The 16,260-nt window shown below is 46.0% G+C and overlaps 2 protein-coding genes across 10 annotated transcripts in view; one reads left to right on the top strand and one right to left on the bottom strand.

Annotated features, from left to right (window-relative positions):
* Positions 1–870: 870 nt before the first annotated feature.
* On the top strand, positions 871–11,635 carry EXOSC8 (exosome component 8). The gene is made up of 11 exons (XM_055003047.1): positions 871–1,176; positions 1,691–1,727; positions 3,202–3,265; positions 4,382–4,455; positions 5,724–5,769; positions 6,895–7,000; positions 7,093–7,138; positions 9,019–9,115; positions 10,159–10,276; positions 10,674–10,780; positions 11,401–11,635. The coding sequence occupies exons 1-11, from the start codon at positions 1,154–1,156 to the stop codon at positions 11,514–11,516; spliced, it is 834 nt and encodes a 277-aa protein (XP_054859022.1). The 5' UTR covers positions 871–1,153; the 3' UTR covers positions 11,517–11,635.
* Positions 11,636–11,652: 17 nt separating this feature from the next.
* Positions 11,653–16,260, bottom strand: part of SUPT20H (SPT20 homolog, SAGA complex component) — a 34,608-nt gene continuing 30,000 nt past the window's right edge. For 6 of the 9 annotated variants that reach the window (XM_055003038.1, XM_055003040.1, XM_055003043.1 and 3 more), the window contains 3 exons: positions 14,696–14,815; positions 13,748–13,853; positions 11,653–11,986 (listed from right to left, as the gene is read on the bottom strand). In XM_055003038.1, coding sequence (XP_054859013.1) covers positions 11,889–11,986; positions 13,748–13,853; positions 14,696–14,815 — 324 coding nt within the window. In that variant the 3' untranslated portion in view covers positions 11,653–11,888. The remainder of the gene's footprint in view (positions 11,987–13,747; positions 13,854–14,695; positions 14,816–16,260) is intronic. The other 3 variants (XM_055003041.1, XM_055003045.1, XM_055003046.1) reach the window with 1 other exon arrangement.

The following is a 16,260-nucleotide window of genomic DNA, read 5'->3' as shown; positions in this document are numbered from 1 at the left end:
GCCAACGCGGCTTCCGGCGCCGCCGTCCTTGCCATAGAGCATCCCAAACCGACCGTTTCTCGTTTTGGAGGCGGGACTTCCTTTCTGCTTGTTAGTCTTCTCGCTGCGGGAGGGCGGTATGAAAGGAAAGGCAGTCGTTCATAGGGCAATCTGGGACCAAGTTTTAGCGGTGATTGGGTAGCAGAGAGGAGTGACCCTTTCCTCTTCTGCTGGGAGGATTTCTTGCCGGGATGGGGGCGTGGTCAACGGGCTTATTGGCCGAGCGAAGGCCGAGGAAAAACTGCTGCGTTTGTTCGTGCGGCTGCGCGGCACATTCCGCGGATGCCCCAAACAGGCCGGAGAGGCCGCCCATCGATGCTTTAAGCGCGCGCTTAAAATTATTCTGGGGGTCTTCCCAGACGATGCAGCGAAGCCCGGGACGTGGACGTTTATGGCGGGGGGAGAGACGCCGCCGTTCAGCGTCTTCTCCTGCTCCGTCCCTGATTTTTGCTGGTTTCCCATGTTCTGTTTCCCCCGCCTTTTAATAACAACAACAACAACAATAATTTTATTGAAAGATTAAAAAACCAAAAATTTAAAAAACCGAAAAGCAAGAAAAACGAATAAAAAGTATATAAAGGAAAAACTTCGATCCACCGCAAATCTTAACACGGCTATTTGGCTACGCCAATAACACGGTCTCTCTCGCCGCTCGTCCCCTTCTCGCGCCTCCGCACAGAGACCCCCGAGGCCCCCGCTCCGCTCGTTCCGCGCCAGGCCGCGAGCCCACGAGGGGCGCCCGGGAGGCGAGGCGCGCGGGCGGAGCGGGCGGCCCCGAGCAGACGCGCCCCGCCCGAGCCCCTCCGCCCCGGGGCGTTTAGGCCGGCGGGACTGCTTAGGGCGGCACCCCCGAGCAGTCCGCCGGGCCCGCGGCTCTTCCCCGCCCTCCCGCCGCCCGCTCGCAACCCGCCTCGAGGCCCGAGGCAAAGGCGGGCTGGGGAGAGCGGGCGGCGGCCCCAGCGCCCCGCCCGGGATTCCCCTCACGCGGCCCGGTCCCGCCTTTCCCCGCCGAGGGAGGGCGGAGCGAGCCCGGCTGGCCTGCCCAGTGCCGCCCCGCGCCCTTGGCCCTCCCTGCCCGCAGCCCGGCCGGCGGGGAAGAGGCGCCCACGAGGCGATGGCGGCGGCGGGCGGGTTCAGGTGGGTGTCGGGGGGCGGCTTCTGGCAGGGCCGCAGCCCCTCTGGGGTCGAGGCCTGCGCTGCGGGGGAGAGCGGCGAGGAGCCCGGGCGCCTGAGGGGCGCCCCTCCCGCCCGCGCCCGCCTCCCCTCCGGGAAGCCCCCTCGGCGCCCGCCTCTTGCCTCCCCAGAGCCCCGTTTGAAAGGGGCCGGAGCGCCCCCGCCTTCAGCTGGGCTCGTGTAACAATGGAGAGATTTTCATTTCCCCCCTTTTTTGCCTCAAGGCAGGAGGGTGGCGGAGAGTGCCCTCAAGTCATAGCTGACTGATGGCGGCCCCTGGTGGGGGTTTCCTGGCAAGAGAGAAACCGAGGTGGTTTGCCTTTGCCAGTCCCCACATTAAAAACATTCAGAACTCAATAAAACCCCACTTACTTCCTCCCCTGGAAAATATTGTGCTGAAAGACCCATTAAAAAAAAATCCCTGGCAAATTGTCCCTCCAGATCTGTCGGCTTTGACTTTCTGTCTGCTTTATTTCAGAACTGTAGAGCCTTTGGAGTATTACAGGAGGTTCTTGGTGAGTACTATATGCATATTCTTTGTTTCACTTTAAATATTGCTGCACCTGCATTTTTTTCAATTTATTTTTTTGCTGATGGGAGCTCCTGTGGCCATTTGGTTGATTGGATTTTGAAAATCAAGGTGTCTTGATTTCTAGCTCTTGTGAATTGTATCAGGCAGTTGGTTCCCTGCCCACGGTAGGAGTCTGCGGTTACTCTTTTCTGCCCACACAGCACATTAGGTGATTTCTCCACCTTGGTCTTCCTCCCTGCAGTCTGTTGACCTGCTTAGCTATTATTTATTTATATATGTCATTTATCATCCATCTTTCTCACTGAGACACAAGGTGGATTAGATAGTGCAAGATTAGTACAATCAATATCAAGGACATATCCATAAACAATGCCATAGGGTAAATAAATAATAATATTTTATTTATATACTGCCCTTCAGGATGACTTAACACCCACTCAGAGTGGTTTACAAAGTATATTATTATCCCCACAACAACAATCACCCTGTGAGGTGGGTGGGGCTGAGAGAGCTCCTAGAAGCTGTGACTGACCCAAGGTCACCCAGTTGGCTTCAAGTGGAGTGAGGAATCAAACCCGGTGCTCCAGGTTAGAGTCCTGCTGCTCTTAACTGCTATGCCAAATTGACATAACATTAACAAGAACCCCATACAGAGTTGGAGCAATGCTGAAACAGAGCATAGGCAATTCTAGGACCGACATTAGACAACATATAACTACCTAGTAGGATGATATTTGAAGAACAGGTAGCACATAGAAGCACTTGCTTAAGCAACAGGATGTAAGGCAACATAGTCGTGAAATCTGTGGTCCCTAACTTGTTAGTGAAGCATCTAAGACCCTACAGTACAGCCCTCCTATCCAAGTAAAAAGCCCTTTTAAATAATTCGGTTTTGCGTCGTTTGCAGAAAGCCAGGAGGGTGGGGCCTTCCACTCCATGCTGGTTCAGTGGCCCTGGGAATCATCTCTCCTGGGGGTCAGAAGGGACTGCTGGGTGTGGGGGGAGAAGAGTGAAGAAGATCTGCGATCATCAACATGTTCCACTATTGGATTGCCAGATCAGAATCCTATGGTCTGCACTTTTTCTCTCCAGATCAAAATTCCAGATTCTGCACTCTTCTCTTCAAATCAGGATTAAATCAAAACTTTGTGATTTGGACATAAGAAGGAATTGCGGTTTGCTGCCACACGGGAAATGTTTATTAAATCAGACACGAGGAGGAATGGAAAGGGAGGGCGGGAGCCAAGGGTCCCCTCCGTCATTCACAGCATAACAAACAAGCGTAGTTGATATTAAGATGGCTCTTCAAACCCAGAGGAGAATAAATTGAATGAAAAATAGTTGCCCCTCAGTTGTCTATTACAAACCCATCTTTGACTCAGTGGCAAGCAGCTGAAATAAAATCTGTATACTTTGACTGTGTGTCTTTAACTTTAAAAAAATGATATACCTTTTAGAAAGAAAACTGCCGGCCTGATGGGAGGGAGCTTGGTGAATTCCGGACAACCACTGTCAACGTAGGTGAGTTTTGGTGTAGAAGAGCTTTTTGGAGGCTTTTTGAAAAGACTACAGAGGATATTCTGGTATAATTCATCATTTTAATGTATCTAACCTATACGAATAATTTGCATCATCTATTTGAACTATAATTTATATGCTATCTGCATGGTGATATTTGCAGTGATGACTAATTTGGCAAACTTAAAGGATGCAACTGGGTCAAAGGTATGGACATTTAAGGGCCATTGGTTTTAGCAGCAGAAATTAATCAAGGGCTTGACTTTCATGTCAAAATGAGTGAGAAATCAAAGGGCTTTGCTTAGGTTGGGTCATACCCTTGCAAGTCTTTTGATAGGGATGTAATATCACATTTTCTTCTGATGGCTGTCTCCAAAATGTCTGCTGAAACATTATCCTTTCTTTAGCTTAGCCAGTTTGTTTCATGGTTACTGGAATCCCTGCTTTTTGCTTCCTTTTTGCTTCCTAGTGTGATTAGTTGGATAAGTGATCTGTTTTCATTCCACTGTCTTGTCTTCTTCTCCTTGTCTTATCCTATCACGACTGTCCCTGTTTTAAAAAATCAACTTTCTCAAGTTTTTTTCCATCTTCTTTCTCCATTTTCAAGTTGGGCTTCTCACTGATTTCATCAAATATTCCTGATCAGGGAATTAAAGAAGCATTTGACTGGTGTCACTCTTAAATACAGAAAGGAGCTTGGTTTGATTGCAGAATTTCCATACATGGTGGGGAGGCAGTTGGCAGGAGGAGCAGTTCTGGGGATGTTTTGGAATGCAGAGGGAGGGGGGTGGGCAGGGAAGTCATGCTCTGCAGACAGAAATCCCTTCTCTCTCTAAATCTCCTGGAGGATCCAAATCACAGAGCTAACAGTGTTGTGTGCTTATAGGTTTATTTAAGTCATGGTTGTTGTTTTTCATTTTAGACTTTCATGACTTGTGATTTCTTGCAGAATTGTTGAAAGGCAGGGCTGTAAGAATGTAAATATTTTATTTTGATTCTTAAAAACATTCAGCCAATGCCCTGTATTTCATGCGAAGGGATGGGATTTGGGGCCTAATCTGTGAAAGGCATTTTCACAGGTAGAAGGCTTAGATTTTGTAAAGCGTTTTCTCTTTTCAGGTTCAATAACTACTGCAGATGGCTCTGCCCTTGTGAAGCTAGGAAACACAACTGTGATATGCGGCATAAAGGCGGTGGGTTTGTGGACTCAGATAATTCTTTTAAAAACTAGTGCACCTTTAGGCTTTGGGGACTGATGGATTTCAGAATTTTGTTGGATTTCTCCTCTGACCTGGTCTGTCGACAGCCTTGTTGGACTGTGAAAATAGCAGAAAGAAGATGGTTGTTGAAGCAGAATCTCCCTGTTACTTTCTCACAGTGCTTCATTGGAGACCTGAGATGAGAAAGCAGGAGGGGGTAGATGTGTTCCCCTTCAGCTGATGGAGGTAGCATGTGCTTCCCCATTGTGAGCATGAAAAGCTAGTGGGGCAGCAGTGAGGAAATGTTCCTGTTCTGCTTTCAGTGTCTTCAACATGCACCTTCCAGCAGAACTTTGCGAAGTGGGAGTGGTTGGTAAGCCAGGGATGGGGTCTCCGTTAACTTCCGCAGGAAGCAGAATCACTTCTGTTTGATACAGATCCAAATCAGAGTACTACAGCCTTATTTTGAAAGTGAACATTTGTGTCCTACGAAGTGTGGCTCCCTAGGACCTCCTCTTATCCTGCTTCAGTCAGATTTGGCCATTGAGGTAGAGGGTTTCCTTGGGCTTACATGCACAGTGTTGGATAGCACAAAAGAAGCATTGTATTAGCCGTGCTTGTGTTTTTTATTGACAGTGTTTTAAATGTTGCATGTTTAACCCCATATTCTGTTCTGTATTACTAGTGGTCTTTTAAAAAAAATAACAGTTTTTTGTAGCAAACAATTTGAGGTTGTTATTTAAAAAGGCAAGCATGGACGATATTTTAAAATGGGGTGTTCTGATAAAGATTAAAGGATTACATTCTTGTAAGAAAAAGTAATATTTTCATTCTAGGAGGCTTCTTGTTTTGGTCTTGGCTGAGATTATTAGTGAATATGAATACGATAGAAATAATCCATTTAGTTTTAATGAATGTCAGATATTTACATTGCCAGATATATTTATAAGATACATCTATTAAAATTCACAATTAAATACATGAAAAGTATGGGGAAAATTTTTCTTGATTCTTAAATTGTATGTTAAGAAAAATTCAAGGAACGCTTTCTTATTTAAAATTTATTTATGGATAATATTAATAACAGTAATAACACATTATAAAATACATGAATATAAAGAACATCAATAAAACAATGAACTATGAAGGAAGGACTAATAACAACCATAACCAATGGTGTTCTAAAACAGGCATATTTGGATCAGTGAGCATTGGTGTAATTCCATTTCTAAAATTCTTTTCTCCACACATGCTGTCTAAAGGAATTTGCAGTGCCCCCTGTTGATTCCAGCAATAAGGGATATATTGGTAAGATTTTTCTATTCTCCTTTTTCCTTAGAATTGCCAGTTATTTTCCAGTTGGGTTAATTCCATCAGAACCTACGGTTTTCCCGTTATTTTACAATGTTCCACTTACCCTGCAAAGCATGTTATCAATCTGAGCAGGTGGATGAGCTGTCCTTCTTGTATTGTATAAGTATCTGAGACATCTGGAACAGAAAGGCGGTGCTGAGAGGACATCACAAGGGTGCTTGTTTGGATACACACACACGTTTTTGTGTCACATCTGGTAATTTGTCTTAACCTGAGTACTTTAGAGCCGTATGGTCCATTCACTTGAGCAATCCTATTGAGCCTGTTGGTGCCTTCCCCCTTCCAGTGAAATTGGCTGTGCTGCATCTCTGCTAGCCTAGTTTTTGGGGGACAGTGGTGCCCTGGGGGAAAAGGCAATATCCACGCAGTGGGCCAGCTTCCTGGAACAATTCGATGCCACGTTGTTCCTAGGTGGTCACCACCGAGGGCATGTGTGAAAAGGTGTCTTGCAAGGATTACCTTCCAGTTTCTTAAGAATTAGCAGTTCAGTTCTGTAGCAAGAGCCATTGACTCTGCTCTAAAACTGCTATAATCTGGCACAGGGATAAAATGTTAAATGAGCTTTTGGTTTCTGTGAGCCTGGGTTATTCAGTGGCATTTAAAAACCCATGCTTTAATTGGACTAGGATGATCTTGGTTCATGTTGCTAGCAGTAGTGCGTCCTCCAGTCTAAGAAGTCTTCCTTTCTTGCTTCAAATATCATCCTGTTATCAGCCAAGGAATCTTTGAATCTTGTTGTTAACACCCTTTTTAACATCCTGAGGCCTGCGTAGATCCCCGGAATAAACGGGATGATTGGTTAAATTGTGCTTCCAGTTCTTTTGAGGGTGTCTTTAGGTGCTTTTCATGAATCTTTTTTGATTTAAGGTAATTTTCAGCCTACATTGTGGTATGTTTAAATTTTTTTCTTGTATCATTAAGGAATTAAGAGAACAATTCAGACTAGCTTCCTTCCAAAAGGACAGGTTCAGGGCATAACAGAGTGAAAGACATATAGTATACTAGATGCCTTTTATTAAACTTCCTTCAGAGTGTGATTCATAATGATTCTCCCCTCAGTTCCTAATGTGGATCTGCCTCTGCTCTGTTCGTCAAGATTTCGACCTGGACCTCCAGGGGAAGAGGCTCAGGCAGCCAGTCAGTTTATGGCTGACGTGATTGAAAAGTAAGAAGCGGGGGCGGGGGGAGGTACTTTAATTGTTCAATGAAAATGTGTTTGGGAGCTGGATTTTTCTCGTCACCATGTTACTGTTTTAGTTCACAGGTAGTAATGAAAGAAGATCTGTGCATTGTAGATGGGAAGGTTAGTAAAAGCAGAGTCTTTATTGTGAACATTAAAGGGAGTTGAATGCACTTTTTGTTTCAGTCCTGATTTGGTTTGAGGATTGGCTGGGGATGCCTGGACCAGCTAACTCAGACATGTTTCACTTAGTCCAAAAGGAAGAGTAATTTTATGCAGCTCTCATATATATTTGAAACACAGAATGTGCTATTTATTTGAATTTGTATCCCCACCAATAGGAAGTGAAGTGGCAAACAAAAGGCAAAAACCAAAATATCTGTTTAAAACCATTCCAACCATGTCAAAACAGTTGGAAGTTTTGTTATAGTGCAAGAAATAAAACTAGCAGCATTCACAGTTCTCCTGAAATATAAGAAGAACGCTTTGATGGACTTTGCATTCCATTCCATTCTTTGGAGTTTGTCTGTCTTGTAAACTGTTCTCTTCCTCAAAACAAGGGAAGGCCTGCTGCTTTCCTGCCTCCATACGCTTCATAATCACAATATGATTCCCGCAACAGGCTGCTCAAAGGCATTAAACATACATGAAAAATAAGAAATAGGTCGTCAACATAGGAAGTAGAATTACTGCAAAGCAGAAATGTTACAATGCTGTGCAAGGACATAGCTGGGACCCAATGGTGCATTTCTGCAGATGGCACAGTTTCCACCTAGAGGGGAAACACCCGCCCGCCCCCCCCCGTCCACTTGCAGCCCAGAACACCTCCTGAAAGCTGCCATGGGTGGGCGGGCACCCTGGGCTACAGCAGGAGGGGAGGGGGGATTATGTAGGTAATAAAATGACTAGTTGTGACTTTTTTTCCTCACTTCAAGTTACCAGGAAGGCGTAATTCAGGCAAGAGGTCAGAATGTGGTGGAAGGGTATCCAGGTGCATTGCAATGGGATTGCTGCTTGATATTGAAGTCTGATAGAATGGGGAAGAGTGTAGGTTTTTTTTTTTTTTTTTTTTTTGCTTATGCCCGTACCATGCCACCAGATTCCCATTCTGGTCTCTTAGAGCTGTCTTCATGGCGGTTCTATTTGAGCCTGCGTGTGCCTTTGGAATTTTTAGAGGGGGCTGCATGGCCAAACCCCGAATGGCCACCACAGAAGGCAGAGCCAAATGCAATACCTCCCTCCTCACTTTGAAAAAGAATTGTATTACAGGGATAAAAGAGGCAAAGGAAAGCCTAAAGGGGGAGGGAGAAAAACAAGGGACAATACAAAGAACATAAAGCTGAAGGGGAAATGGACCCTCACATGAACCAGGAAAAGCCTAGGTGCTTACCAGTGCTCAGAGTCCCGATTCTCCAGTGAGTGAAAAACCCTTTCCTTTGAGTGAGGGCAGCTGATCATAAGCCTGGCCTTACAGTGACCCCCTCCACTTTTGGAAAAGTCCTGGCAGGCACCACACTGGAGAGCCCCACCTTAGAACAATCCTCAGCCGTAGGGACCTGGAGTGTCCTGGAACACAGAATCACCTAACAAGACATTTTAAGTTGCTTTGTTCCGTGTGGTGCAAGCTCAATTCCGGCCAGATCCTGAACACTTGCCCTGATTTGTGTGTGTGTGCTGTCATCTTTGGATTAAAGCACCCAAGGCAGGCTGCTTAGGAATGCTTTGGTGGTGCAGCATGTGGTATGCCTTATTGTGTGTGTGTGTGCGATGGCAGCATTTTCCCCCTTAGCCTGAAAATGAGCTGATTTTCAGTGCAATCCTAAGGAGAGTTACTCCAGTCTAAGACCACTGGTTTCAATGGGCTTAGATTGGAGTAACTCCTCTTAGGATTGCATTAACGGATTGAAGGGGCGTTTCCTTTTCTGCAAATATATTTCACAAGCTTCTCCTTGCTGTGGTTCGTTTCAAGTTTGTGTTTACAGCTGTAGCCCTCGTTCCCACAGCTTGCTTGGGTCCTGTACTGTGATATGATATGCTTGGACTACGATGGGAATCTTCTGGATGCCTGCATGTGTGCTTTTCTGGCAGCTTTAAAAAACGGTAAGTTAGTTTGCCAGGTTTTCTACTAAACTCAAGATAGTCTGAGCAAAGTTTTTCATCTGCTCAGCCCCAGCCCCTGGACAGTTCAGTTGTCAAAGAAATGGAATCATGTTGTTGTTTTATTGACTGACTATTTGATAGCTCTATTTGATGAGGATGTTTTGTGTGAGTGAGTTGCCCCGGATGTTCTTTTTGAAAAGAAAAGCACAATATCCTACTATCTAAAAGGCGAGCCGTGTTGGCAACAACTTACCTTTTATGCATGCCTCTGAAGGGTTGCAGTGCAGCCCTCCCAAGGTCCCACAGCTAGAGCCCATTGTCTTGTATCACACAACAGGCTCTGGTGCTAGTAAATAGCCAGTTTGGTGTAGTGCTTAAGTGCGCGGGACTCTATCTGGAGAACCAGGTTTGATTCCTCACTCCTCCACTTGAAGCCAGCTGAGTGACCTTAGGTCAGTCACAGCTTCTAACTCTCTCAGCCACTCCTCACAGAATGTTTTTGTAAACACAAACCACTCTGAGTGGGTGTTAAGTCATCCTGAAGGGCGGTACATAAATCGAATGTTGTTGTTGTTGTTAAATGACATGCCAAACATCAGTGCCCCTGAGGCATCTCCCGTAGCTAGACTTCTTGTGGGGGATTTGTGATTGGAATACCTGGTCTTTTATTGGTCTTCATTTCAGTGTAAGCTACAGGGAGCTCTGATGGAAGTAAAGAGGTTGAACTTTTCCCCTCATGCAAGTTATCCAATCCAAATTCCCCGCCTCCACTAGAATATTCTCAGTTAGCCCCGGCAGGAAAATACATGATTTTACTGGTGACGGCGGCACAGGGATGAGCACTGCTACGTGATGTGTGCTGAACTAGCACAGCTGCCCCTCCCTTTCCACTCCGACTTCTCTTCTGGGTAGCCCAGTTTCTCCCTTGCCCCTCTCATTGTTCACTGACGGATTCTCTTTGCACAGAAGATGGCTGGCCCCCCCCCCCCCGCCCCCCAATAGACTTTCTGCGTGCCCAGCAGCATTTGCATTTGTGATTTCAGTGCAGTTGCCTGCTGTTAGCATAAATGAAGAAACCGGTTTGGCCGAAGTTAATTTGAAAGAGAAGACTCCTTTGACTATCAGGAAGGAACCAGTGGCTGCATCATTTATCCTGTTTGAGTAAGTAGAGAAATCTATAGATGTTTAGACCTGAAAGAAATGTTGATTGGAAAGCTGAGTGAAACAGTAGTGCCTATGGCGGGAGGGCTGCCGCTTGCACCGGGATCGAGCACAGAGTGGCTACAGTCCAGCCCTTGTGGCCTTGACTCGCTGGACTGGACACTTCCAACAATACGTGGGGACACAACGGACACACTTTACATTCTCCCTCCAACTTTAAGGCAGGTTTTCTGTCTTAGGAACTAGGCTCTACTGAGTGTTCTCAGATTGTTGCTCTTTTTGTGTGGTTCTGTTGAGTTATCAGGGATGTGCCGGATCTGTGAAACCCTTATCCAAATCAAGTATCACCACACTGAGTACGTTCCAACTCTGATTTTTGTGTGTGTGTGCTCAACAGCTCGTTACTGATTGTTGACCCAACTGCAGAAGAGGAGGACTTGGCGACTGGGACTGTAACGATTGTAACTGATGAGGAAGGCAAACTGTGTGCTGTTCATAAACCAGGTACTGGGCCAAACTTTTAAAAGGATTCAAAAGACCAGCTTCCTCAAAACAAGTACTCCATTCAAAATATTTTTGGACATCAGCTGCTGCTCTGCAAGCAATGCAGCGTGGAATCTCCTACTTGCGCACGTAGTTGCATCCAGGCAGAAATCCCTCTTGGCCGTTGTGTTTCTTGTCAGAGTGGAGGTGGTTCAGCGCAGGAGTGCTGCTAATACAGCCCTCCTCCTTAGGTAGCTCTTTGTACAATTTGCTTAGCTTTGAAAATCTCTTACCAAGAGAGGTCAGACTTACACTTGTAACTATTTCTTATGTGGAGGGGATGCTGGCTCCCAGTTTTTATTCTGAATGACCACATGATAATCCAATTTAACTTTTCTTCTGTTGTGCAGAACAGATTACAAACCCATGAAAAATACACAGGATTAAAAAGATTTACTGTTGCTGAGCTACATGTTTCTTCATGCAGCATTCTTTTAAAAAACCTCACAAAGTTCTGAGTATGTGCTGATGAACATATTTTGAAAACAAAAACGTTAAAAAATTCAGAATATAACAGAAACGTTAAGTGTTTGAAAGGAAAGACCAACCCTTACTGATGGATTTGTTTGCTTGCTTATTAGGAGGGAGCACACTAACGGGAGCCAAACTTCAAGACTGCATCAGCCGTGCAGTAACAAGACACAAAGAAGTGAAGAAGCTGTTGGACAAATTGATCAAAAGCAAAAAGGCAAAATAAACCCTCAGTTTGGTCTCTTCGGAAAGAGGACTTGTAAAATGTATATTTCCCCACAGTACACACACACCAGTTATCTCAAAAATACATTTATAAAGTTGTATCAAAACATTTTTCCACGATGGAATATATACAATTTTTATTTTTTATGATTTAGTGACCAACCTGAATTTCATTAGGAAAAAAACGAATCCCTCCAATATTCGATTTGCGTGCCTCACAGTTCAACCTCAAATTGTATTTCACTAGTAAAATTACCACTGAATTAATGCTTTTTGATTCAAACACATTTAAACATTCTTCTTTAAATAAATATACGTATCTATAAAATGCAGATGCTAGGATTTCGAAACCCTCGATGTGCATCTCCTCTTCCTACTTTTTGACTTGCTGTCTGAAAGACGAGGCCGGAGCTGAGCTGCTTGTGCCGCCGCCACCATAACCGTTTGGTGCTGCAAGGATCGTAACTGCTGCTGGAGGAAGAGGAAAGGAACGGGACATTATTTTTTTAGAGCGACACATTCAGCCCCTGAAAGAATCCACTCCAGTGGAGTAAAACTGGGAGTGAGACAACACGGACCTTTCTGCGGTGGAGGAGACCCCGGCAGCACTAACCCAGGCCGCCGCATCAGGCTTCCCGAAGCCCAGGGCTGAGGAGGGAGGGAGGGGAGAGTTTGCTGCAGCAAAGAAATGGCCCCCCGGTGACTTCCAACTTCTGGCCAGTTACTATCTTATGGGGGTGTCATCGATGAAGCCTCCCTTTGAGCACGCCAGGCTGTCAGTAGAGGATGGTTGCCTACAACAGATCCATTCTCTGCAGCTTGATCGTGCAATTCAGGTAGATCTTCATGAATCATCTTCATTGGAGCAAAAAATGAGTCGCTCACCCTGGGAAAGGGAGACAGGACTCCTGGGGCAGGGGGAAGTCAAATGGCCCTAGCGGCGGAGAAGCCCAGTGAAGGAAGGTCTTTCTGCAGCTTGCAACATCCCAGATAACAACAAAAACAACAACTGTGGTTACATACCACTCTTCTAGACAGATGAGTACCTAACCCAGAGTGGTGAACAAGTTAGTGTTATTGTCGAAGGCTTCCATGGCCGGAGAACGTTAGTTGTAGATTTTCCGGGCTGTATGGCCGGGGTCTTGGCCTTGTGGTTCCTGACGTTTCGCCAGCAGCTGTGATTGGCATCTTCAAAGGTGTAGCACAGAAAGACCATTCTCTCAGTGTCAATGTGTGGAGAATCTACTCAGCCCAAACCCACCTTCCTGAGTAGATATAAATTACCCACTAACATCATCTCCACACATTGACACTGAGAGATCTATGTCTTTCACTGCTACACCTCTGAAGATGCCAATCACAGCTGCTGGCGAAACGTCAGGAACTACAATGCGAAGACGACGGCCATACAGCCCGGAAAATCTAAAACAACTAAAGTTAGTGTTATTATCATCCCCACAATACAGCTGGGACTGAGAGGAGTGGCTTACCCAAGGTCACTTACTGAGCTCATGGTAGTAGTGGGATTTGAACCAGCAGAGTGCTGATTTGCAGCCAAACCACTGCGCTACAGCAATAATAATAATAAAAATAATAAGTGATTTATATACTGCCCTTCAGGACAATTTAATGCCCCCTCAATGCTTTACAAAGTATGTTACTATTATCCCCACAACAATCCCCGTGAGGTTAGTGGGATTGAGAGACCTCCAAGAAGCTGTGCCTGACTCCAGGGCCCCCAGCTGGCTTCAAATGGAGGAGTGGGGAATCAAACTCGGTTCTCCAGATTAAAGCCCTGTCACTCTTAACCATGACATCAAACTGGCACAGTGTAACTTCACCTCTTGCAGTAACTCAGCAAAAATACTTTTGTGTGCCCACTCCAAGTAGAGCAATACGTTCCAGCTCACGCATTTAAAAATCCTGCCAGATGGCAGAAGGGTCAGGAAGCCAGCGCATGAGCCACAGGGGCCAGGCTGATCCCTGATCCTCTAAGAAACCAATTTCTTCCTCAAAAAGGAGGGAGGAATTGCAAGGAGGGCCCAAATCAATGTCCCACAGGTATCTACATCAACAGGGCCAGAGGAGGGGGGCTGATTTTTAAATATGTGAGCCATCTCTAGGCACCCAACAGTACCTTGGCCAAGCTACACGCTGCTCTCTCGTGGCTTTTCTATGAGGCAGAGATTGGCAGTGGAACGCGCAGAAGGGGTGCGCCCCAAACATACATACCAGCTGCCTGAGGTGGCATAAAGCTCCCTACTCCAGTCAGGTTAATCACAGCAGCTTGCTGGGCGGATAAGGCCTGGTCTGGATTTGTGCAGCCTTGCTCTGAAGCCTGGTTAAAAAACAAAAGGGATTGGATGCAAGGCACCGCTCCGCTAGCTGCAAGGAGCCTGGGTGCTGACAGCTGTGGATAGCTGGCTCCCAGTCATCAAATCTCTGGTTCACTCATCCATGGGAAACAGTACAACTATAACAGATAATAGTAATAATGGCCTTCCTGTGACACTGCTCTGTCCCTAAAGAATGTATTTGGAGTTCCACATCGGATTAAGCCCAGGGAACATTCTGAGCATCAGTACACAAAATTCCATTTTTTTTTTTTGCAGGGAGAGGGAAGTTCACAACAAGCTTATGTTTAGGACCAGTATAAAATCATAGAGTTGGAAGGGGCCATACAGACCATCTAGTCCAACCCCCTGCCCAGTGCAGGATCAGCCTAAAGCATCTCTGACAAGTATTCATCCAGTAATGCCATACCTCCCTCTGTCTCCATTCATTCTGTTACCATAAACACCATTTCATTAAAAAGCTATTAGAATTGTGATGTACAAGTTAGTCCAGAGCAATGTTCACCTGGGGGCAGGGGGCAGCCAGTGCTCTGCTGCAGCAAAGGAAGTGTGGAGTAGGCGGAGAACACAGAGGAACACACACAAAGCCCCACTGGCGGGTTAGGAAGGCAGCCCTTCTTCCTGAGGATTTTGGCTCCCGCTGTGGCTGACCCCAAGTCTCTGCCACGCATGGCGACCACAAGCAACCCGTCAGCTCTCTTTCTGTGCCACTGTAAGGTGGCCCACATGTACATCCAAGCCCCCCAAATTTACACGGCGTTACATTCAGCGTTCTGAAAGGGGGCGCTGCAGACAGAAGGGGGGGTGGGGCTCCTGTGCCGCGTACCTGCTCGCTCTGCTGCTGGGGGCTGGGGGCTGGGGGCTGCTGGGATGGAAGCTGGGAGAGCGGCTGCTGCTGCTGCTGCTGCTGCTGGAGTGGATTGAAAATCAGGGAGCCACCAGGGAGCTGTTCATGATGAAAGGCAAAAGTGAGACGGTGGTGCCCCCTGCTTCTGACGAGCACGTGCAAAAACAAGACCTCGGATGGGGGTCTGCTTTAATAGTCTCTCTGCGACGGCGGGAAATGGGGTGGCTAGCCCGTTTTCAAAGATGGTATCAACACAGTCGAGATGTGAAGGCTGGGGTGTGTGTGAAGAATTCATATTCCACCCCCCCCCAATTTTCCCAATGGAAAAAGTGGCACTTCTGGGGGGGGGGGAGCCATCCTGCAAAATGGTTACTTTTGGAATGAGTGAAATGCTCTTTAAGACTTCCCGTTGTCGCTAAGACTTTTAAAGGCTTTCCTTACTCAGGATGTATAGTTTAAGCATCATAGGATGCAGCAATTTACATCTCTCTCCCTCTCTCCTCTTGAGGGTGCCTGCTGTGTCACTGTTTTTGAGGCATTCACTCATTAGGCTGGCGCTAAACATTTCGCATGGGCCAGGTCTGGAAAACGAGGTGGTCTCCAGACAGGTTCCCAGGTTTTTCCTGGGATGCAGTGAGCATGTTTCCATAATGCAAGGGGGTTGGAGGGAAAACGCAGTTTTAGCGGGGGGCGGGGGGGGGGGGGCGGGAGTGAAACAACTGTTTTGCAGATTTTCTACAAAGAACCAGTGGCAAGACACAGGACTTTATCAAGGGTGTCAATCCTCAAGCCAAGGCTCCTTAGCAATCCTCAAGGCTCCTTAACAATCCTTCCCTATTCCACATGCCACCTGTGGAAAGGAAGTCTTATTTGTTCCGGTGCTGCTGAGCACCAGCCAGTTTGAATCCTGGATATGTTAGGTTCACTCTGCCTCTTCTCTGATTTTGAGGCATCACGAAAACTCTTGGAGGACTTCTCGGGCTCACAAATAGTTACTTGCGACCTGGACGTGTTCTAATAATCTCTGTTGAGTTTCTATCTCTGTCCTGCATATTTTTGTCCCGCCCTTCTTCCAAGGAGTCCAGGGCAATGTAAATGGTTCTCCTTTCCCCGTTTCATCTGCACAACAACCCTGTGAGGTAGGTTGTGCTCAAAGTTAACAACTGGACCAAAATCAGCCAATGATCTTCTAGGATGAGTGGGGATTTGAACCTGGATTTTCCAGAACCTTGTCTAACTAGTCCACAACTCTGGCTCTTACACATTTTTGTTGCTATTAATTTTTTTCTGTTTTAATTTTAAATTACTATTATGGATTTTAAGTATTTTAGTAGCTGCCTTGAAGTTATATTCAAAGGCAGGATTCAAAAAGTTTAAACAAAGAAATGATAAAACGGGTTGTGCGGTTATGTGGACAGCTGTTTTTAAGTGTCGTATATATTTTTATCTTGTTTTATGCTGCCATGTTTTATGTTGCGCTCCACCCTGATCCCACTGCAGGGAAAGCAAGTTATAACTATAATTAATTAATTAAATAAATAAAA

This window comes from Eublepharis macularius, chromosome 18 (assembly GCF_028583425.1).
Source record: "Eublepharis macularius isolate TG4126 chromosome 18, MPM_Emac_v1.0, whole genome shotgun sequence".
Classification (NCBI taxonomy): Eukaryota; Metazoa; Chordata; class Lepidosauria; order Squamata; family Eublepharidae; genus Eublepharis; species Eublepharis macularius.
This window is presented reverse-complemented; position numbering and strand designations above follow the sequence as displayed.

What these genes read in the sequence shown, in the direction of transcription:
- EXOSC8 (XM_055003047.1), top strand. Translation starts at nt 1,154, where the DNA reads ATGGCGGCGGCGGGCGGGTTCAG. An exon ending in GACAACCACTGTCAACGTAG is followed by an intron (nt 3,266 to 4,381) that starts GTGAGTTTTGGT and finishes TTCTCTTTTCAG; the next exon opens with GTTCAATAACTACTGCAGAT. An exon ending in GTGTGCTGTTCATAAACCAG is followed by an intron (nt 10,781 to 11,400) that starts GTACTGGGCCAA and finishes CTTGCTTATTAG; the next exon opens with GAGGGAGCACACTAACGGGA.